The sequence below is a fragment of the Leopardus geoffroyi genome, chromosome B3 (genome assembly GCF_018350155.1).
Source record: "Leopardus geoffroyi isolate Oge1 chromosome B3, O.geoffroyi_Oge1_pat1.0, whole genome shotgun sequence".
Lineage (NCBI taxonomy): Eukaryota > Metazoa > Chordata > Mammalia > Carnivora > Felidae > Leopardus > Leopardus geoffroyi.
The window spans coordinates 60,132,834-60,155,568 of record NC_059337.1 but is presented as its reverse complement, the minus strand read 5'-3'; the positions used below and the strand labels follow the sequence as shown (position 1 = coordinate 60,155,568).

The window sequence follows — 22,735 nt, the reverse complement described above, 5'->3', positions numbered from 1 at the left end:
TTTGTGTACCTTACAATTGTTTTCCGGTTATTATTTTTTAATCTGTTTATTCTCATGTAAAATGAGGATGATAATATCTCACGGATTGTTGTGAGGATTAAGTAAAATAACTACCTAAGAAACTTAGCACAGTGTTTGGCTCATGATAAGTACTTAATAAATAGTAACAAATGTCTTTATTATTATGAGTTCCCTTTTTTTTTATTTTTTATTTTTTTGGTGTGAAAAATATTCTCTGGGAGACAGGAGACTTGGTTCTGATCTTGGCAACTTGATGAAATGTAATACAAATGTAGAAAGATCTTAACTCAATGTGTTGCCTTTTGGCTACCCACTCCCATCCCAGCTTCTTCTGGCCCATGCCACACCGAGCCCAGAAAGGTAGAATGTGACAGGGCATGGTATTGTTGACGGCAGTATCTTAGGCATGGATCAGTGAAACAGGTTTTTTATTTTATTTTTTTAAGTTTATTTTTTTTAGTAATCCCTATTCCCAATGTGGGGCTTAAATTCACAACCCCAAAATCAAGAGTTTCATGCTTCTCAGACTGAGCCAGCTAGGCACCTGAAAACAATATTTTAAATGTGTAAAGATTGTGCTTTTTGGTGGCTTTCACATTTCCTCAGGTTAACATTGTAGCCAGTGGGTCAGTAAATTTACAATGAGTTAAAGCTCAATCTGGAGGGTGGCTTGAATGTAGCACAAAATAAAATCAGGGTCCTAGAGCCAATCCTAGAGGATTGACCAGTCAATAAAATCAATCCTAGAGGATTAAAAATGTATATGAAAGGCTAGCCACCTGTCATATTATCAGCCCGCTGTGAAAAATGTCCTAAGTGCTTTTTTAGGTTGTTGTTCTGTTGTCTAAACATAAAAGTTCTTCCCTCTCACAATTTATAATAATAAAATTGTTTTGCAAGTTTTAAAAATTATTTATTTTATAATTACTTAAAATTAATTTATTAACTATTTAATTTTTTAAATTATTAGTAAGTAAATTATCTAATTTGTTATTCAAATTTTTCATTTATTAAAATTATTTTAGAAAGCAATCAAGTATTACATGCTTGTTGTGGAACCTTCAAATTGAACAAAACTGTGTATGGTAAATAAAAGTGAAATTGTCTCCCTTGACGTTTGCCATTTCCAACCCACTTTCTTAAGACTTCTATGTATCCTTTCCACCCAGGTATATGTATGGTTTATCTCCCTCTCTGTTTTTATATTATTTTTGCTTCCCTCCCCTTATGTTCATCTGTTTTGTATCTTAAATTCCACTTAAGAGTGAAATAATGTGATACTTGCCTTTCTCAGACTTATTTCACTTAGCATAATACACTGTAGTTCTATCCATGTTGTTGTAAATGGCAAGATTTCATTCTTTTTGATCACCAAGAAATATTCCATTGTGTGTGTGTGTGTGTGTGTGTGTGTGTGTGTGTGTGTGTGTGTGTGTATACACACACCACATCTTCTTTATCCATCAGTCGATGGACATTTGGGCTCTTTCCATACTTTGGCTATTGTTAATTGACCATTTTAATTAATATTGTGGTAACTTATTTAACACCTCTCAGTATCAACTTGATTTGTAATGTGGCAAATTTATTTTGCAAGGTTATTGGGAAAATTAAAAGTAATAGTAAAAGCACTTGCTATTTACCTGGTAGGGTCTGAATGGAAACTATTCATCTTATCAATATCATCATCATTAAGATGTGAGAACCCAGAGGGTCAGGGTGTCTATTCTGAAAATCACTAAATTTCATTTGAAATTTTAATTTATAAGCCACCTTCAGAGGTGAAGGGAAATGAAGATTTATTTATCATCTACAGTGTGCTAAGCATTGTCCTAGGTGCTAGGGAGGTAAAATAAGCTATAGTCCTGTTTCTTCTGAAGTTCATAATCTGGTGAGAAAGAAAGACAAGTAAGTCAGTGATTGAGATACAATGTGACAAAGTGCTGATTTAAAGGTAGTCAATGGATTATATGGGACAGTAGTAGAGGGAAAGTAGATTACTTTATTAATCCTTAGAGCTACTCTGCATTTGTATCCTATTTTTACAAATAAGAAAACTGAAACTAAGTAATGAAGGCCATACAGCTACTAGATGGCAGAACTATAAGAATTAATCTAGGTACATGTGACTCCAGTTCCTCTGCTCTTCCTTTTATTTTATGTTATGTTATGTTACGTTATTTTTGAGAGAGAGACAGCATGAGTGAGGGAGTGGCAAGGAGAGAGAGAGAGAGAAAGAGGAGGGGGGGAGAGAGAGAGAATGAATGAGAATATCCCAAGTAGGCTCCTCACTGTCAGCACAGAGCCCAATGCAGGGCTCAAACTCAGGAAACCATGAGATCATGACCTGAGCTGAAACCAAGAGTTGGATGCTTAACCAACTGAGCCACCCACGTGCCCCTCTTCCTTTATATTTTTTAAGCAGCTCAAAAACATAAACTTTTACCCAAAATAGGCTTTATAAATTTCTACTTTTAGAAGTAGTTTCATAGAAGGTTCTAATAGGTAAGGAATACTCAATACCTTACTAAATTCCTTTATTTTTTTATTTTTTTATTTTGAGAGAGAGAGCAAGCAGGAGAGGGGCAGAGAGAAGGAGAGAGAATCCCAGGCAGGCTCTGCACCATCAGCGTGGAGCCCAAACCCATGAACTGTGAGATCATGACCCAAACCAAAATCAAGAGTCTGACGCCTAACCGACTGAGCCACCCAGGCACCCCACCTTAGTAAATTTCAGATTAAAAAAAATTTTTTTTTCAACGTTTATTTATTTTTGGGACAGAGAGAGACAGAGCATGAACGGGGGAGGGGCAGAGAGAGAGGGAGACACAGAATCGGAAACAGGCTCCAGGCTCTGAGCCATCAGCCCAGAGCCTGACGCGGGGCTCGAACTCACGGACCGCGAGATCGTGACCTGGCTGAAGTCGGACGCTTAACTGACTGCGCCACCCAGGCGCCCCAGTAAATTTCAGATTTTAATTCACCTCTACCAGTTTGAGGCATTTTCTTATTTCTAGTTCAGATTGTTAGTTTGCTTAAATTAGCATTGAAGGGGTTTTCATTTTTTTAAAAAAAATTTTTTAATGTTTATTTCATTTTTGAGAGAGAGAGAGGCAGAGCACAAGCAAGGGAGGGGCAGAGAGAGAGAGAGAGAGAGAGAGACAGAATTTGAAGCAGGCTCCAGGCCCTGAGCTGTCAGCACAGAGCCTGATGTGGAGCTCAGACCCACCAAATGCAAGATCATGACCTGAGCTGAAGTTGGACACTTAACTGACTGAGCCACCCACGCGCCCCGGGGTTTTCATCTTTTAAGGAATAAAGTGGCAAAATTCTGTTTCTTTGCTTTTATGTCAACACCTGAAAATGTTCACATTTGTTTACATAGGTGAAGCTGAGCCCAGAGCTACATATACAGTTTATCTTATCAAAATGTATGGACATAAAACAATCTGAAGGAATTCAAGACCACAGAACTTACTGACAAAAGTACATGGTACTGTTTATAACAAGAACAAGAGTATTTGGAGAAAGATCTTTTTCTACTACGTCATGATGGAAGCAGAAGAACACCAGCAACCATGGAAGACAGCTTTTTATTCAGAATTACCTAAAGTGGTGAGAATTCAGCCACAGAATTCTGGAGTGGTTACTAATTATACGGACATCTGTGTTGTTGTTGTTGTTGTTTTCACAAAGAGAAGTAAATTTTATAGGTAGAATTTAAACTTTGTTAACTATAAGAGTCATGTAGCTACATCTGGTAGGTAGTTTACCTGGTACAGAATACAAACATCAAGTACCTGGTATGATGCTATGAATCTAGTTGATACTTGAGAAGTTTTTACTGATTGTATTCTCTTGTTTTTAGGAACTTCATGCCCACTTGAATGGATCCATTAGTTCTAATACCATGAAGAAATTGATAGCCAAGAAGCCAGATCTTAAAATCCACGATCAGATGACTATGATTGACAAGGGAAAGAAAAGAACTTTAGAAGAGTGAGTTTGGGGAGGTTGTGGACATACTTCTTTTTTTTTCTCTTTTATTGTTTTGAGATTGTAAGTAGTATGTAAGAATCCAGATTTTTGTAGTTTAGAAATGTGTAGTCATTTCGTATGGAGGGTATAACTTGACATACAGCATTTTTTTCCAGCTGTCAGGCTGTTGACAGTATTTTTAGTGATAGGTTGTTTGTAAAGTTGTACTATATTGAAATATTCTTTCTTTCTTTTTTTAAAGCTTATTTATTTTGAGAGAGAGAGAGCGGGGGAGGAGCAGAGAGAGAGAGAGAGAGAGAGACAGAGAATCCCAAGCAGGCTCCACATGATGGGGGGCTCAGTCTCATGAACCATGAGATCATAACCTGAGCCGAAATCAAGAGTCAGACACTTAATTGACCGAGCCACTCAGGTGCCCCTGGAATATTCTTTAGACTTAAAAATATAGGCTTATTGACTTGTCTCCCTGTTTGCTGTTATCAGCAGAGGGTAGGAGGTGTGGCGAAGGGAAGCTACTGTTGTCCGCTTAAAAATAATGTTTTATTTTTAGTCATTTGATTATCCTTCCAGATCAGTGTAATTTTTGAAAAACTTAGTCTGTAATTCTTTATAGATGTATAATTAGTATTAGCCTAAAACATATTAATTCAACGTAATGGGTTTGTCTTGAGTGACAAGTTTTTGATGACTAGAGTATGTTAAAACTTTTCATGTTGCAGATGTTTCCAGATGTTTCAAATTATTCATCAGCTTACTACTAGCCCTGAAGATATTCTAATGGTGAGAAATGAAGCGATTTTTAGAGTGGTTTAAAAACTTAAGTAATTTGTGCACTTCTGGTGCTTTGATCAAGAATCAAATGAGAAATACTTTCTGCTTTTTTATGGCAACTGTTTTCAAAACCAACATCTGACGTTTGCCGAGAACTAATATCAAAAGACTACATTCGGGGCGCCTGGGTAGCGCAGTTGGTTAAGCGTCCGACTTCAGCCAGGTCACGATCTCCCGGTCCGGGAGTTCGAGCCCCGCGTCAGGCTCTGGGCTGATGGCTCAGAGCCTGGAGCCTGTTTCCGATTCTGTGTCTCCCTCTCTGTCTGCCCCTCCCCCGTTCATGCTCTGTCTCTCTCTGTCCCAAAAATAAATAAACGTTGAAAAAAAAAATTTATAAAAAAAAAGACTACATTCATTGAAAAAGATAAAAGAACCAAGATCATCATTTTCTGTTACATACCAGATAAAATGGAGGATAAGATCCTGTCCTGTTTTCCATATATTACTTACCATATGAAATATTTGACCATATCTGGCCATTTTCTTGATAAGGCTTTATCTGTATTGCTTGAGATACTTTTAACTGCCTAGGTGCACAGTATAGACAGTAAAGTTCAAGAAGTACTTAGAGATTGAATGACTGATTAATCCCTAGGGAAAGTGTGCCTTCCCTCTGGGGATGAAGGACTAGAGGACACCATTGTGTTCTCTTATCTGAAGCTCTGTGATATTAGAGCCTGATACAGAAGACCGGCTTTTGTATCATTGTCTGACCAGGATGGCATTTTATTTTTTTTTATTTTTATTTTTATTTTTTTTATAAAAAATTTTTATTAAAAAAATTTTTATAAAAAATTTTTTATAAAAATAAAATAAATTTTATTTATTTTTGAGACAGGAAGAGACAGAGTATGAACAGAGGAGGGTCAGAGAGAGGGAGACACAGAATCTGAAACAGGCTCCAGGCTCTGAGCTGTCAGCACAGAGCCCCACGCAGGGCTCGAACTCACCGATGGCGAGATCATGACCTGAGCCAAAGTCGGCCGCTCAACCGACTGAGCCACCCAGGCGCCCCCAGGATGGCATTTTAAAATGTACACTTTGTAAATGGAGAAAAGTAAATCCTACCAGTGTTATTAACCATTAGAAAAAAAATTGCAGATTAAGAAGTATAACCTGTGTTTTTGGAGAACTAACTTCTGACTGGTCAAGAAAGAATTTTCCTTGGCTGAGACTGCTCCTCATGATAACTATAAGTAATCATCTTTTGAAGGAGAGTTAACTCTAAAAGTTTAGCTCAACAGAAGTTGATTGAGTGTCCGCAATGTTCTAGGCACTCTGCGAAAGACTGGGGGGTATGAAGATAGATGGACATGGTTCCTGCCCGTGAGGAATTTATATTTAGGTTGGAGAGACAGACCCATAAGTAGATAAATCCAATATAATGAGGTAAGCTGTGTGTTAGAGATATACACAGGGATTTATAGGAACCCAAAGGAGCATTGTCTGATCAGCCACTCAATAGCATTGAATACTGCTGGGAGTGTTTCACTTTCTGTTGTTGATTGTAACAGAGCAAAACTCATGAAATTTTGGATTTGAAGAGCTTAATATTCTGGCTATAATAATCCCATGCTCATTATTTAATTCCTTTCAAAGTTGTAAAAAGCTTTCTTAAAATGAGATAAGGCCAAAGGATACAAAAATACAGATTTGAAGGGGTACATGCACCCCAGTGTTTTTGGCAACTTTATCAACAGTAGCCAAACTATAGAAAGAGCCCAAATGTCCATCGACTGATGAATGGATTAAAGAAGATATGGTATATATACACAATGGAATATTTCACAGCCATCAAAAAAAAATGAAATCTTGCCATTTGCAACAATGTGGATGGAGGTAGAGAATATTATGCTAAGCGAAATAAGTCAGAGAAAAACAAATACCATATGATTTCATTCATGTGTGCAAATTAAGAAACAAAACAGGTGAACATATGGAGGGAAAAAGGAAAAAAAAGAGAGAGGGAAACTAACCTTAACTTTTAGAAATAGAGAACAAACTGAGTATTGATGAAGGGAGGGAGGTGGGGGGTGGGTTAGGTGGGGAATGGATACTAAGGAGTGCACTTGTTATGATGAGCACTGGGTGTTGTATGTAAGTGATAAATCACTGAATTCTCCTGAAACCAATATTGCACTGTATGCTAACTAGAATTTAAATAAAATTTGAAATGGAAAAAAAAAGCAAGGTGAGGAATTAAGATTCTATGATTTGACTTAGTGGTACTAGAATGAATAACTTTAGGTGGTTCCGAAGGAGGACGCCGAGAGTGAAATTAGTAACATTTACATATAATAAATGAATGCTGTACGGGAGTACGTGGAGAGATTGTTTGTAAATGTGGGATCAAGTGTGTGGGATCACTTAACAGTCCAGGCAAGGTAACCTGGGTGTAATCTCAAAGAGAAAAAGGATTGGAACGTGATTGATGTGCCAGACACTACATCCAAGACTACTTTCTGAGGTAGGTATTTTTACTGTTCCCTTTTTTGCAGGTGGAAAAAAAACAAAAAACAAAAAAAAACCTTGAGGCTTAAGTAGGTTAAAGGTAACTTGTTCAAGGTCACTCACAAAATAAGTGGAGGAATTGACTGTCTGGTTCCAGAGCCTATGTTCTTTTTTTTTTTTTTTAATGTTTTAATGTTTATTTATTTTTGAGAGAGAGAGTGAGAGACAGCGTCAGTGGGAGAGGGGCAAAGAGAGAGGGAGGCACAGAACTCCAAGCGGGCTCCAGGCTCCGCACTGTCAGTACGGAGCCTGACGCGGGACTCGAACTCACAAACTGAGATCAGGACCTGAGCTAAAGTCAGATGGTTAACCGACTAAGCCACCCAGGCGCACCTAGAACCCATATTCTTTCTCATTCAAGAGATGCAGTCTTACACCATCCTTAGTGTAAGCAGAAACTTAACTGCGTTGTGTCGTATCTGAAGAAGGAGCTTGAAAAAGACTTGTCCTCAGTACCTGTTGCTGCATGGAGCAGAAAGGCCTGAATCTGGCAGACACAGTTGTGGACTCCAAGGAAGTACTATTGAACATGAGTAGGGATGATTCCACAGGCCTCAACATGGCCTAGATAAATCATTTCATTGCTCTCATTCCGTGCTTGTCAGTGTCCTTCTGTTTTAGTTAGTTTCACAGGTACCTCAAGAAACCAAGAAAGAGTACTTGGATAGTAGATGTGGTCTCGTCGGTCAGTGAGGACCACCACTTCATACCCTCACCTCCACCCTCATTGTCAATGCATACATTAGCAAGTAGGCTTCTGCATTAGCTACATGTGAGCTGGGATAGAGTGGGTTGGCCTCTGTGGGTCTGTTCGGTTCTGGAGCCACTGACAAGATGCAAGCTCCTTGGTCTGTGTAGATGAGGCCCACATTCTGGTAGTGGCATTGGCAGCAACATGGAGTTTTGGGGGCAGCAGTGCCATGGGGTCCAGTACCTGTGATGATCATACAGAAGCTACAGGGTCATGCTTAGTGGTGGAAGAAGCAATGGTATCTTGCTTGGTCTAGGAGTGTCACGTGATTTTGAATGCTTTTTGAGGCTGATTTTCCAGACATGCTGAATCTGAGCTTTGTATATTTATATTGTAATAAATTCCTTTTTGGCTTTAAATACACACGCGCAAAACCAGATGAAGCCCAGACCTTGGATCACAGTGAATCTACCAAAGTAGTGCCACCTTGTTAGGCGCCAACCTTTATTCCTTTGCCAGGACACTGCCCTTGCATGCCTATGTGCTTGTAGTTGAAGCGGTTTAAGATTAGGGTGCCAACTGCAAGGACTAACTAGAGCTGGTTGTCACAGCATTTCCAACCTGGTCCTTTTTTCTTCTAGATTTGGTATTTTTAGGATTGATGGCAGAGAAGGAAAAAATGAGTTTATCCTTTTGATATCATTTACCCTGGTCATTTAACCATTTTTGGATTGTTGAAATTTGTGCTAACGTGGATACCATTTTACTCATATTTATCACCCATTTTCTTTGCCAAAGAGGAATTTTTCTTAGTACTTTTGGGGCAAATTTAACCCTGCCTGAAGAAATTCTTGAAAAGTACAACTTATTCCTAAATAACTTGAATAAGAACATTAAGCCATGGCTTTAAATGGTGAGTCAGTAATACCTAATCGTTTTAGCCACTTCTTTCTTTTTTTTTAAATGTTTATCTTTGAGAGAGAGAAAGAGAGCACAAACAGGGAAGGGGAAGAGAGAGAGAGGGAGACACAGAATCCGAAGTAGGCTCCAGGCTCTGAGCTGTCAGCACAGAGCCTGACACAGAGCTCTAACTCATGAACCACAAGATCATGACCTGAGCCAAAGTTGGATGCTCAACTGACTGAGCCACCCAGGTGCCCTGCCATTTATTTACATATGTACCTCCCTAGTACTATGCACTCATAGGTAGTTTTAGTTTTGCCTCATTTCTCTGTTTTATCAACTGCTGTTGTGAACACTAGGAAATGGAGAAATGCTAAAGAGAAAAGAGCAGAAAGGTGTGCATGATGTGTATATTTGGATTTAATGTGAGAATGAGTGCTGTGAGGGGAGCTGTTGGAAGTGTTACAGTTTGGTCAGTCTCCCGCAAGGGTATGACAAAGCAGGTCATCTTGACTGCATGAGAGACTTCCAACATTTTTTGCAAATCAAGTTTAATGCATGAGATAAAGCTGTAGCATGTGTTGGAACATTACACCAACGTTTTTATTGGGACCCTTACACTAACGTTATCAATATTGTGTCCATTGCCTTAATTATCAGGTCACAAAAGATGTCATTAAAGAATTTGCAAATGATGGTGTCAAGTACCTGGAACTAAGGAGCACACCCAGAAGAGAAGATGCTACAGGTAGAATTGAATTACTTCCTGGCAAATGTACTTTTTTTTTTCCTGCATGCTTTGATGATTCAAGTGTTTGTAAGTTTGGGAATATGAAGCATTTACTTTTACACTGTTAAGGAGTTAACAGTCCAAATCTTATGATGTACATTATTAATGAGTGAGGTATTAAGTTAAAATCAGATCAGGGATTATCTGTTTAAGGGAAATAAGAAAACCTGCAAAAAATTTGTTTGTTCTTATTTGTTTTTCTCACTCTGAGAAAAGGATACTTGCTCCTTATAGTTACATTGTTTTAAAGAGAGGCTAATTCTCAGTCCTTGCATCAAGGGCACTTGAGACAGTGCCACTTGAGTCGATGCAGACTCATGTTTTATGACGGTCCCAGAAATGAAGATTTTTCAGTCACTTCTCGGACACTGATAGGCCAGGAGCCAGCAGCAATAAGGTGGTAAAACCTCTTTTCGTGGAGATGAGTGGATCTGAATGTGGTGTGGTCTGAATTCCCTGGGACCCTCTTTTCATAAGGACAACATTGAGAGATATTATGTAGTGTCATTGGGTCCCTCATAATATGTTGTGTGTGACCTGAAAAGGCCCTGTCAGGTCATCTTGTGCACTGACATGTGTAGCCCGATCACTCAGAGGGTAAACATTTTAAAACTACATAATGTAAATATTGAGGTGCGACAAGCAGAAAATTCTTACCTTGCATTTTTAAATTGCAGGATCAGTTCCAAGTTATGCTGGTGAGGATAGTGGAAGGGAAGGAGAGAAGAAACCTGCCACTTATTAGAGCTAGTTTGCTCTTTGAACGGAGATTCAAAACGGGATGTTAGCCTAAAATACAATAGTGGGGAATGGGTAAATAAGGGTTAATGGAATATTAGACAACCATTAAAAATATTTGCAAGGATACTTTAAAGACTTGGGGCTAAGCTCAGAATAGTGTTAAACAACTGAACTGGATACACATATACCTAGTAGCATCTCATCTATTAAAAAAAAACATGTATGTATACTTAGAAAAACAAAGACAGTGGTTATCTCTGAGTGGTGGGATTACAGGTTAACTCTTACTTTTTTTCTTTATAATTTTCTGTGCTTTATTAGAGATTTTCCGGGGTGTCTGTGTGGCTCAGTTAGTTGGGCGTCTGACTCAGTATTTCCCCAGGCCATGATCTCAGATCTCAGGGTCGTAAGAACGAGCCCCTCATTGAGCCCTGCAGTGGGCTCTACACTGACAACATGGAGCCTACTTGGGACTCTCTCTGTCCCTCTCTCTCTGCCCCTCTCAACAATAAATAAACTTAAAAAAATTTATTAGTGGGGCGCCTGGGTGGCTCAGTCGGTTAAGTGTCCGACTTCAGCTCAGGTCATGATCTCTCGGTCCTCGAGTTCGAGCCCCGCGTCGGGCTCTGGGCTCTGGGCTGATGGCTCAGAGCCTGGAGCCTGCTTCCGATTCTGTGTTTCCCTCTCTCTCTGCCCCTCCCCCATTCATGCTGTGTCTCTCTCTGTCTCAAAAATAAACGTTAAAAAAAAGATTAAAAAAAATTTATTAGAGATTTTTCATCAAAAATAAGTATTTTATGATTGGGGTATGAGAGTATTTTAGAGGAAGTTGTTCTGGAGAGTGTTCTTTCAGAGCCCCTCAGAAGAGGAGGGCTTTTGCACCCAAAACTGGAAGAACTGCTCTAGTGCCTAGACTGGAAACATCGAGCCTGACCAGGATTGAGGTGAGAGCCCAAGAGGGGATTTTTTTCTGGACCAGCAGGAAAACATTCTGCTAATAGAGAAAAATGGTTTTGTTATTTTAAGGACAGGCCTTTAGAAAGGGCTTGTTCTTGTGTTTGTAGAACAACACTTCAAATTTTCATAGCAATTTGTGAGAGTAGTTGTTTGTTTATTTAAAAAAAAATTTTTTTTTTAATTTTTAAGAGAGAGAGAAAGTAGGGGAGGGGCAGAGAGAGAGAGAACCCCAAGCAGGCTCCACACCAACAGTGCTGAGCTTGATGCTGGACTCACACCCATGAAACTGTGAGATCATGACCTGAGCTGAAACCAAGAGGTGGATGCTTAACCGACTGAGCCACCCAGGTGCCCCTGTTTAAATTTTTTTTAAGTAGCTCCATGCCCAACATGGGGCTTGAACTCATGACCCTCAGATCAAGAGTCTCATGCTCTACCCACTAAGCCAGCCAAGTGCCTCTGTGAGAGTAGTTTTATGTCTGTTGAATCTAAGAAAATTTTTATTTATTTTATTTTAGCATTTATTTATTTTTATTCTAAGAAAATTTTTAAAGAGCTTTATTTTGTATGTCTTTTTTTTTTTTTCATTTCAGTTTTTTTAGTACTTCATTTAAAAAATTTTTATTAAGGGTCGTCGGCTGGGCGGCTCAGTCAGTTAAGCATCCAACTCCTGGTTTCCGCTCAGGTCATGATCTCACGGTGTGTGGGTTTGAGCCCTGCATCAGGCTCTACACTGGCAGTGCAGAGGCTGCTTGGGATTCTCTGTTTCCCTCTCTCTTTCCCCCTCCCCTACTCTGGCTCTCTCTCTCTCTCAAAATAAACGAACATCGGGGCGCCTGGGTGGCTCAGTCGGTTAAGCGGCCGACTTTGGCCCAGGTCATGATCTCGCGGTCCGTGAGTTTGAGTCCCGTGTCGGGCTCTGTGCTGACAGCTCAGAGCCTGGAGCCTGTTTCAGATTCTGTGTCTCTCTCTCTCTGACCCTCCCCCGTTCATGCTTTGTCTCTCTCTGTCTCAAAAATAAATAAACGCTAAAAAAAAAAAATAAAATAAAATAAAAATAAATAAATAAATAAATAAATAAATAAATAAACATTTAAGAAGCATAATTAGTATTTACAAAAAAAAGTACCTGTAAGGGCCATGTTTTAACTCATCTTTAATCATACCCTGTCACAACATAAAGTAAAAATGTAATTATTCTTAGAGGGATGCTAATGTTGAAGGATGAAATAGTTGATGATCTCTTTACAAATATATTCTTTATGTCCTCTCCAGGAATGACTAAAAAGACTTATGTGGAATCTGTACTTGAGGGTATTAAACAGTCCAAACAAGAAAACATAGACATTGATGTTAGGTAAGCAGCACTGTACCTTAGTGATCACTGTTTTAAAAACTAGAATGTGAAAATGTTGTTATTTTGATCATGAGCGTAACAGATTTTTATATATCAAACGGTAACTGATTTTACCTTAGAAAAAAAGAGTCAAGAACTCTATTGCTCAAAGTTGAGAATGCAACTCTAATTTATTCATGTGGCAGTAAAATTCTGAGTACTGTTGCTCTAGAGAAGTATGGCTTCCTATTGCCTCCACTAAAATCAGAATTCTTATTGTGGCCAATAAGGTCCCATGTGATCCGGTTGCCTCTCTTCAACAGCCTTATCAGGACCACTGGTTATTACATGCTGGTTTGCTGTCTGTTCCTCAGATAGGCCAAGACTATCCCACCTCAACACCTTTGTACTAGAACACACTTCTGCCATATCCTTGCATGGCTGGCTTTTCATTATTCACTTCTCCTTTTGGTTGTCACTTGCTCAGAGGGGTCTTCCTTGACCACATTATCTAAAGTGCCCCCCAAATCCTCTAGTAACCCCATTTATTTCCTTTCTGCCATTCTTCTTAACAGGATCAGAAATTATCTTGTTTTATTTGTATATGTGCTGCTGAAGCAAGCACTGTCTTATTTTATTTGTACATATATACCCACTAGAGTGTAAATTCATGAAGCTAGGAATCTTTTCTTTTGATTCTCCACTACCCCTCCAGTACTTAGAACAGAGGTAACATAATCAGGGCTCAATAAATCCTTGAAGGAAGAAAGCTACCTGTATAGTTTCTGGCTACAAAATCTCTCCAAATTAACCTTAACTAGGCTAACACCATCCCCTCCCCTCCAAAAAAAAAAGCGGGTAAAAGACAAGAGAATTCAGAAAAGAAGACTTACAAATGGCCAGTAAATGTATAGGGAACTGTTTAATTTCACTAATCAGACAGTTTTAAAAAGAAATATTACAATGCCATTTCAGTAGGCCCTCCCCCAAAAGGGTAATAACCAATTGTGAACTTACACACTGCTAGTGAGCATATGTAATAAATAAAACTTCTTTAAAGAGCAATATGTATTCAGATGTATAAAAATCTTTCCCTCTGATCCAGTATCCCACTTCTAGAGATGTTTTCCTAAGGAAATAAATTGATTTATATGTAAGATTCTTTATTATAGTGTTATTTATAACAAAAAGTGGGAAAAATCCTTAAACATTCAGCAATCAGAAGACAGTTATATTTTGTTATGTTCATATGATTTATGTTGTTTTCTAACATTATTTAATGGCAGGAGAAATCGTTAAGTTAAAAAAAAAAGGACTGCATTTTATATATAGTTGACCCAAATTTTGTAAATAAATAAATGCTGGAGGAATTTATTTTTGTATGTGTGTAAAAAATTGATAAATCAATAAATGCTGGAGGAAAATTATGCAATATTAACAGGGGTTCTTTGGGTGTTAGATGCCAGCTAACATACGAAGAATGCATTTGTATCAGCTTTTGAATATGTGTTAGAATTAGAATATTACTATTTTTGTAACACTTAATGAAATAATGGATCTAAGCCTCCTGATGAAGGAACATGCCACCACCTATGAAATACTCTTGCCAAAAAATTGAATCTGATCAAGCCTGTAGACTAGATTTAATTTTCAATTTATAGGAAATATAAGAGACAGGAGAACAGGTTAGCAACACAGGAATTCATTCATCAAAATACATATTGTGGGAAGCTTTATAGGACAAAGCACCTGGTTTCTTCAACAAATAAATTCAAAAAAAGAGGTGGTGTGGGGGGTATGGAGAAGGGGTAAGGTGGGGCGTGAAGGGAGTGCCTCTAGATTAAAAGAGTCTTGGGATACATTGACCAACATAATACTTGGACTTTTGTTGAATTCTGAATCAAAAAAACTAAAAAACAAATACATGAACAACAGCAACAACAAAAACATGAGACATTTAGAAATATGAATACTAACTAGGTGTTTGGTGCTATTTAGGAATTTATGTCTCTTGCCTTCTGGCAAAGTAAGCTGTCCTGTCAGTCAGGCTATACCTTTCCTAGTAACTAACTTTAACATGTAGCCTGCTATACCTCCCTGGCTATACTCAGAGTTGTCTTTTTTATGTGTACCATATTTATTTTCAACTTTTTTTCTTATATTAAAGGTATTTGATAGCAATCGACAGAAGAGGTGGCCCTTCAGTGGCCAAGGAGACTGTTAAACTTGCTGAAGAGTTCTGGCTCTCTACTGAGGATACAGTTCTTGGCCTTGACCTCAGTGGAGACCCTACTGTAAGCTACTTTTCCTAAATACATTTTATTTCTGGAAGGTAGAATCAGTTTGTGGGGTAAGGATTAGCTTGGAGCATCCTGCATTTTCCAGAGGTCCAGCAGACTCTCAGTGTGGATGAAGACCTATTCTGCCCTGGATGACCATAATGTCTGTAGCAATTGTTCTCAACGAGGACTCTGGGAAAGAATTAGGCCTCTAAAACAGAAAAAAGAAAATGATTAGCATGGCAATATGATTATTTTCTCCATTCTTCTAAAGATGCTACCCAGTATCTTTCTATATGCATAGGAGAGAAGTTAATTTATTACATACAATGCATGTTTAATGCTTAATTAATACTTCATTATGACTAGGGCTTAATTATCTCATAGAACCCCCAGTTGAGAGAGGCTGGCCTACAGCTTCTTGAATGTCAGATTCAAGAACAGTGTCTAACCTGTGGCACTATTGACATTCTGGGCCAAATAATTCTTTGTCCTGGGAGGATGTCTGTGTATTGCAGGGTGTTTAGTAGCATCCCTGGTCTCTCTATCCACTAGATACCAAAAGCACCTTCCTAGTTGTGACAACCAGAAATGTTTCTAAATATTGCCAAATGTCCCCTGTGGTGGCAGAATTGCCTGTAACTAAAACCATTGAATTTAGGGAGTCCCAGGAAACTGGTTCTTATGGCTTTGTCTAAACCTGGATTATTCTGCTCTTGTTTCATTCATCTATTTGGTAGAAGCTTTCTTTGCTCTAATCATCCAGGTTTCTGAATCAGGTGAGTTCTCCTCCTTAGTGCTAGATATCTAGATTTCCTTTCAGAAATAAAATTTGGTGACCTCCATACCTAGCTTGGCTGACTGACCTTGGGTTCACGAGACTTAACATTCTTGAGGGCAGGGATTGTGTCTTTGCCAGCTTTGTATTCCCTAAGGTGTCTAGCACATTATAGGTGCTTTATAAATGAAATTTTCAAATGAATCTGCCATTTTTTCTTGCCATTATTTTTATTCCTTTGTTTACTGAGACAGAGTACCCATTTCTTTAGTTTGCCTAAAATGTTAATGAATCTTTGTTTTAACTTTTATCTTCAAGGTAGGACAAGCAAAAGACTTCTTGGAACCTCTTTTAGAAGCTAAAAAAGCAGGTCTGAAGTTGGCATTGCATCTTTCAGAGGTAAATAATATTGTAAAATTAGTCTGAGAAGGTAGATTACAATGAAAATAATAATCATTTGTAAATGGCTAAAAGTAAACCTGCCTTGGAAAAACATTTTTTTAGAGGAGGAACGTAGAAATGTTTTAAAATGTAAATTATAATGGTAAAGGCATGACTTTCTTTAGTCCCTCATGTTACTGTTTTTATGTCTTTGTGGTTCCTGGGGGTGGCTGTTGACTTGCACTAGAGCTGTGTTATTAAAGCAGCTTAATGACATCTTACTAGAGAAAATGCATAAATTTTCATCATCAGGCTTGTCATTGGCCAGCTGACACTGAGAAAAGCACCAGTTCATCTCACTTGTCTTTGTAGGATAAGGGATCTGAATGTATGACATACACTAGTAAGAAAGGAAGTAACTCATCATTATTTTATAAGGCTTATCAGAAGATCAGGTGCCCTTCATTGGGCCTCAGCTCCTTGGCAACATGAGCACAATGACAGACAATGCACAGATAATGGTGGGAGAACAGTCACTTTCGTAAGCACATCCCTGTGAGGCAAAGAAGGGTGTCTACTACACTATCCCCCATTTTACAGATGGATTTACTTTGTACCTCAGCACTTCTACCAATTTTTTTTCCTTCCTTCCTTCCTTCCTTCCTTCCTTCCTTCCTTCCTTCCTTCCTTCCTTCCTTTTCTTTCTTTCTTTCTTTCTTTCTTTCTTTCTTTCTTTCTTTCTGCATACAAAAGCTGTACATAATTATTGTATACAACTTGATGAGTTTGGGGTTTATTGTCTTGAGTGCAGGAAATTATACTTAAGCTACTTATCTCACAAGTTTATTGTATTAGATGCAGTAATATATAAAGGTTGAATAGCATCATGATTTGAGGCAAAAATTAGAGCTTCTTGTCAATACTGATGTTTTTCATTTCTACAAGCAAAGAGTCAGTAATCTAGTGGAAGAACTTAAAATCTAGGATCTGTGTTTCCACAGTCTAATCAAAAACCTCTCTCACTCATACGTTAGCCTCTAGCTGACCTAACTGATGTCTGATTTTTAGCTATAGGTCAGTATAATGGAACAGCCAGCATGTTTTACTGTGACTGGTTATCTCTGGTTTTGGGCAACTGCATCAGAACCTTCTCTTTACCTTAGTCTCTATTGCTTTTCTTGTTTGATCCATAAAACATTTCATTTCAAAAAAAATTTTTTTAATAAAAAAATAAAACATTTCAACATGTTATGGTCATTTGTATTTTAGGCTATCCAGCAGATAAAGAGCACAGCTAGACCTTTTCATGGTAGTTGGGGAATGTCTAGCTTTGTCAAAATAAAACATGCACATCTGAGCCCTGAAGTCAGAGCTCCATGACCTTAGACCAAGACAAAAAACAAAACAACAAGCTTTATGTTTTGACTGCAAAAGTTAGGTGTATCTGCAGAAAATCCAAGTATAGAGAAGTATAATGTAGAAGGAAAAAAATAAAAAATGGAGGGTCCGCTTTCCCGTTTCAGTTCTGCTCCCACATTGATCCTATTACTTTCTCTGAACTTTAATTTCTTCATCTTAATACTTTGTAAGATTCTTGTGAGGTTTAAAGGAGAATTTATGTGAAAAGGCGCAGAGCAGGGCTGTGTTTGTTGTTATTATTACCTTTGCTGTTAACCATATTATTGTCATTGAAGTGAATCTAGAAGAATATTGGGAAATGAAAGATAAAGGCAAAGAAGATCGCTGGGAAGGTATAAGTAGTTCAGCTTTCCAGAGTGTCAGCATTATCTTCTTTGAGGGACAGAGTAGCTGGCTGTAGAAAAAAAAGTACTTTGGAGAACCACTGGAAAGGTTATTCATTCTCTCTCTCTCTCTCTCTCTCTCTCTCTCTTTTTTGAGATTCCAAACCAAAAAAAAGAAACACAATTACTTCTGGATCTACTTCCTGACAGAATTGGGCATGGGACATTTCTCAACTCCTCTGAGGGAGGATCGCTGGAACTGGTAGATTTTGTGAGGCAACACCAGATACCACTGGGTAAGGCTTGGGGCTTTAAGTCCTCCAGACAACACTGTGTGCCTTTGTCGCCAGCCACCAGGTTGCATGCAACCCAAATGTAGAGGAGTACTGTTCTAAATATGTAAGTGTCATTTAGAAATAAAAAGTTGCATGGTGCATGTGCTTCCTGAGCCTCATTTAAATAACAGAAAGTTTTACTACCTTCCATTAGAATATAAGCTCCATGAAAGCAGGGCCTTCGTCTTGTTCACTGCTACATTCCCTAGTTCCGGAAACTCAGTATTATATTGAAGGAATAAGGGTCATCTAGTATTTTTAAATGACTTTAACCAAATTAATATGTGTTATGAAAATATGTGACATTTATTTAAAAATTAAGAATTAAAGGGGTGCCTGGGTGGCTCAGTCAGTTATGCATCCGACTTCAGCTCAGGTCATGATCTCATGGTCTGTGAGTTCAAGCCCCGCGTCAGGCTCTGTGCTGATAGCTCAGAGCCTGGAGCCTGCTTCAGATTCTGTGTCTCCCTCTCTCTCTGACCCTCCCCCATTCATGCTCTGTCTCTTTCTGTCTGAAAAATAAATAAACATTAAAAAAAATAAAAAATAAATAAAAATTAAGAATTATGGATGATTCCAAGTCCTATTTTTATATGTGTGTTGACTATTACATACTTGTTTGTCTACATCTGTATCCCTAGAGTTGCTTTTATTTAACAACAAGTATTTATGAAGTGCCTACTCTTTTCTAGTCACTGTTCAAATTGCTGGGAAGAGAGCAGTAAACAATACAGGCAAGATTTCTTTCTCAAGGAACTTATATTCTAGCATAGGTAAGAGAGGCAGTAAACAGTTACACAAGAAAATGTCAGTGTTAAGTTCTTTGAAGAAAGTTAAACAGTATGATATAATAGTGATGAGATAACCACTTTCAATTGGATGGCCAGGAAAGGCCTTTTCTCTAGAGGGAAAAAAGCAGTTGGCTGAAAACTATTTTACTAACTTATCAACTTGCTAAATTTGCAAATTGATCAATTGGCAAAAACGTGTGGGTGTGTGTTTTTTAATTACTGATAGAGTTTTCAGTAATTAATAAGTTTTGTTTTTTTTTTTACTAAGGACATTAAAAAATTTTTTTTAATCTTTATTTATTTTGAGAGAGCAAGAGAGAGACAGAGCGTGAGCAGGGGAGGGGCAGAGAGAGGAGACACAGAATCCGAAACAGACTCTAGGCTTAGAGCTGTCAGCACAGAGACCAGAGCAGGGCTTGAACCCATGAACCGTAAGATCATGACCTGAGCTGAACTCAGACCCTTAATCAACTGAGCCACCCAGGCGCCCCATAAGGACATTTTTAAACATCCATAAAAGTAGAGAAAATGGAAACCACTTGCATAGTGATCTTAGTGTGGTGGCCCAGCTCTGCACCCAGCAGAGTGAGGGAGCAAGTGGCTATCCCTTGGACTGAGTGGGAGGCTGCCTTACCCTACTCAGCAATCACCATCAGTCAAGTCAGTGAAGTATTTCTGCTCTGGCTGGGGTAGCTGGGTACAGTGTGTCAAGGCAGGAATTTGCTAATAATAGAAGTCATTTTTTTTTTTTTTTAATGTTTGTTTATTTTAGAGAGAGAGCACAAGCAGGGATGCAGAGAGATAGGGAGACACAGAATCTGAGGCAGCCTCCAGGCTCTGAGCTGATAGCACAGAACCCGATTTGGGGCTTGAACCCACAAAGCGTGAGATCATGACCTGAGCCAAAGTCGGCGCTCAACCCACAGAGCCACCCAGGCACCTCTAGGTGTCATTCTTAAGATGGACTTACTTGCAGCCGACAGTGAATAGACAGTTGTCTGAATAAAGAAGCTTAGGGATTTTCTTGAAGTTCATTTCTGCTCTTGGCTTTTTTAATGCTATAGCCCTCAAGCAGTGCTACCATTTTGTCTTAGCCTCTACTGTAAGATGAGGAAGAAGTGCAGCAACCCTTCAAAAATTCCTTCATCAGGGGCGCCTGAGTGGCTCAGTCAGTTGTGTCAAAGATTTCAGGTCAGGTCATGAGCTCACAGTTTGTGAGTTTGAGCCCCACATCTGGCTCTGTGCTGACAGCGTAGAGCCTTCTTGGGATTCTTTCTCTTAGTCCCCCTCTCTCTACCTGTCCCCTGGTTGCACTCTCTCTCTCTCTCTCTCTCTCTCTCAAAATAAATAAATAAACTTAAAAAAAAAAAAAAAGAAGAACAGTTCCTTCATTCTACTTCCCTGCTTTCTCCAAGGTGACTGACTGCCTTTTACTTTCCTCTTTCTACTCCATTTCCACATGGCTGTGGAGGGGTAGGAGTTCCCTGCCTGCTACAGTTGCTGCCATAAGTTGCAGCATATATTTACACACAACTACACTGTTTGAACTACGAGTTTTCACACATAAGGTCAATTTTGTAAACTCATGAACTACTGAAAATTAGCATACTTTGGAAAGTATACTACTAATCTGCTTTTAATAAGAGACTTTTTTCTCCTTTCATCTAGAACTCTGTTTGACCTCAAACATCAAAAGTCAGACGGTTCCGTCTTATGACCAGCATCATTTTGGATTCTGGTACAGCATTGCCCATCCTTCTGTGATCTGTGTAAGGTTATTTTGTTTGAAGTACTTTGCTCCATTTTAGTTCCAGCGGTGCATTAGGTCAGACATTCACCCCTAGCTGAATGCCTTGCATGCCTGAGGGTAGCACCCAAGTAGAAGAGTAAGAGGGGATCAGGGCAGGAGGGGCTGCAGAGGGCCAAGGGAACTCAGGTTTGGCTCTATGGGAAAGGGCCCTGGATAGTACCCAAGGGAACATAAAAAAATACTGATGCCCAATACCATCCCTTGAGATTCTGTTTTATTTGATCTGGGGTGAGTCCTGTACACAGATACATTTTAAAAGCTTCCTAGGTGATTTTTAAATATGCAGCCATGGTTGAGAGCCACTACTCTGGTGTTTTTAGTTTTTTGTTTTTTGTTTTTTTTAATTTTTTTTTTTCAACGTTTATTTATTTATTTTTGGGACAGAGAGAGTCAGAGCATGAACGGGGGAGGGGCAGAGAGAGAGGGAGACACAGAATCGGAAACAGGCTCCAGGCTCTGAGCCATCAGCCCAGAGCCCGACACGGGGCTCGAACTCACGGACCGCGAGATCGTGACCTGGCTGAAGTCGGACGCTTAACCGACTGCGCCACCCAGGCGCCCCTAGTTTTTATTTTAAAAAGGACAAATAAGCCTATTTCATTATAGACATGCATGAACACATTTATAGGCCTATTTAGGCTCTTAAAAGAAGCATGGTAAATATTAGGAAAATAGAGTGTAAACAAAAGTTTTTTCAAAAATTATTTTCTTGTTCATTTTAAAACTTCTTGGTTTTGTTTTGTTTTGTTTTTTGGCAGACCGATGATAAGGGTGTTTTTGCAACACACCTTTCTCAAGAGTACCAGCTGGCTGCTGAAACATTTAATTTGACCCAGTCTCAAGTGTGGGATCTGTCTTATGAATCCATCAACTACATCTTTGCTTCTGACAGCACCAGGTCTGAACTGAGGAGGAAGTGGAATCATCTGAAACCCAGAGTGTTACATTTTTAAGCTGCAGCGAGATAAACTACTTTTGACTATGTGCTGCAACCAGGATCTTCCTGCCATATCCCACTTAGTAAACCGTCCACTGCTCCCTTTGAAGCACAGCAGCCAGTTACCATAGGTTCCATCACCAGCACCATATTTGTGGTTGGTGCTCAGTAAACATGTCTTAAACTGACTGCAGACTCTGAGGTCTTACACAGCTTACCTCTAAGCTGCTTACTGGAAGGGACTTGAAAGTGGCTGCTAACTAAACTCCCCATTCCACCAGTTCCTTTCCATTAGTGATCATAAAACTTAAGGAAAATCAAAGAAATTTCTCATCAGGAAGAATTTTGGAGTTACTAATCTAAGTAAGATGAGGAGAGGGGAAAACAGATTGCCACCAAAACCTTTAAGCCTTGTAGCTTGTGGCAACAGCTCTCTGTATTTTGTTGTGCTTATTTTAATCAGACTCCCTTCATTTAAGTATTCCCCGAAACCCCAGGCTATACTACATACCATGGATTTTTGTGAATATCCAGTAGTCAGGGTTAATCTACTTTGAATGACCCTAGTGACAGATAAAGCTAGCTTCTGAGATCTGACTTTGCCCTTCTAATGATTAATTCCCATGGAATCAAGGTGGTGGTTCTTTAAAATGTTCCTACCTTACCCTTCTCTTATTTTGACCATAATGGAGCTATGCCAGCCAGATATTTCTTGAACTGTAAGGTACTTTGGGCTTCAATCCAGCCTGTAATCTGACTTCCAGTTGTTCCAGAATTTTGTTTCTGAAAGAGCCCCACGGTGGGTGTAGGAGAAATTTAAGGTCCTAATGAAAATATTTCCATATTAACATCTGTTATTATTTAAGCACTGTGATATCAGAGAATATATGTGAAAACTTTGA

The 22,735-nt window shown here is 38.9% G+C and overlaps 1 protein-coding gene and 1 long non-coding RNA gene across 3 annotated transcripts in view; one reads left to right on the top strand and one right to left on the bottom strand.

The window, feature by feature from the left end:
• The window catches only part of LOC123581898, an 18,460-nt gene extending 5,619 nt beyond the window's left edge, over nucleotides 1-12,841 (bottom strand). Inside the window, exons 1-2 of the long non-coding RNA XR_006704075.1 lie at nucleotides 12,830-12,841; nucleotides 6,992-6,997 (exon numbers count right to left, since the gene is read on the bottom strand). This is a non-coding gene — a long non-coding RNA (uncharacterized LOC123581898). The remainder of the gene's footprint in view (nucleotides 1-6,991; nucleotides 6,998-12,829) is intronic.
• Nucleotides 1-22,735, top strand: part of ADAL (adenosine deaminase like) — a 25,594-nt gene extending 2,859 nt beyond the window's left edge. For both annotated transcript variants that reach the window (XM_045447986.1, XM_045447985.1), the window contains exons 2-11: nucleotides 3,407-3,636; nucleotides 3,890-4,020; nucleotides 4,740-4,800; nucleotides 9,617-9,704; nucleotides 12,720-12,801; nucleotides 14,948-15,074; nucleotides 16,156-16,236; nucleotides 18,118-18,256; nucleotides 20,755-20,855; nucleotides 21,655-22,735. In XM_045447986.1, coding sequence (XP_045303942.1) covers nucleotides 3,571-3,636; nucleotides 3,890-4,020; nucleotides 4,740-4,800; nucleotides 9,617-9,704; nucleotides 12,720-12,801; nucleotides 14,948-15,074; nucleotides 16,156-16,236; nucleotides 18,118-18,256; nucleotides 20,755-20,855; nucleotides 21,655-21,849 — 1,071 coding nt within the window. In that variant the 5' untranslated portion in view covers nucleotides 3,407-3,570 and the 3' untranslated portion in view covers nucleotides 21,850-22,735. The remainder of the gene's footprint in view (nucleotides 1-3,406; nucleotides 3,637-3,889; nucleotides 4,021-4,739; nucleotides 4,801-9,616; nucleotides 9,705-12,719; nucleotides 12,802-14,947; nucleotides 15,075-16,155; nucleotides 16,237-18,117; nucleotides 18,257-20,754; nucleotides 20,856-21,654) is intronic.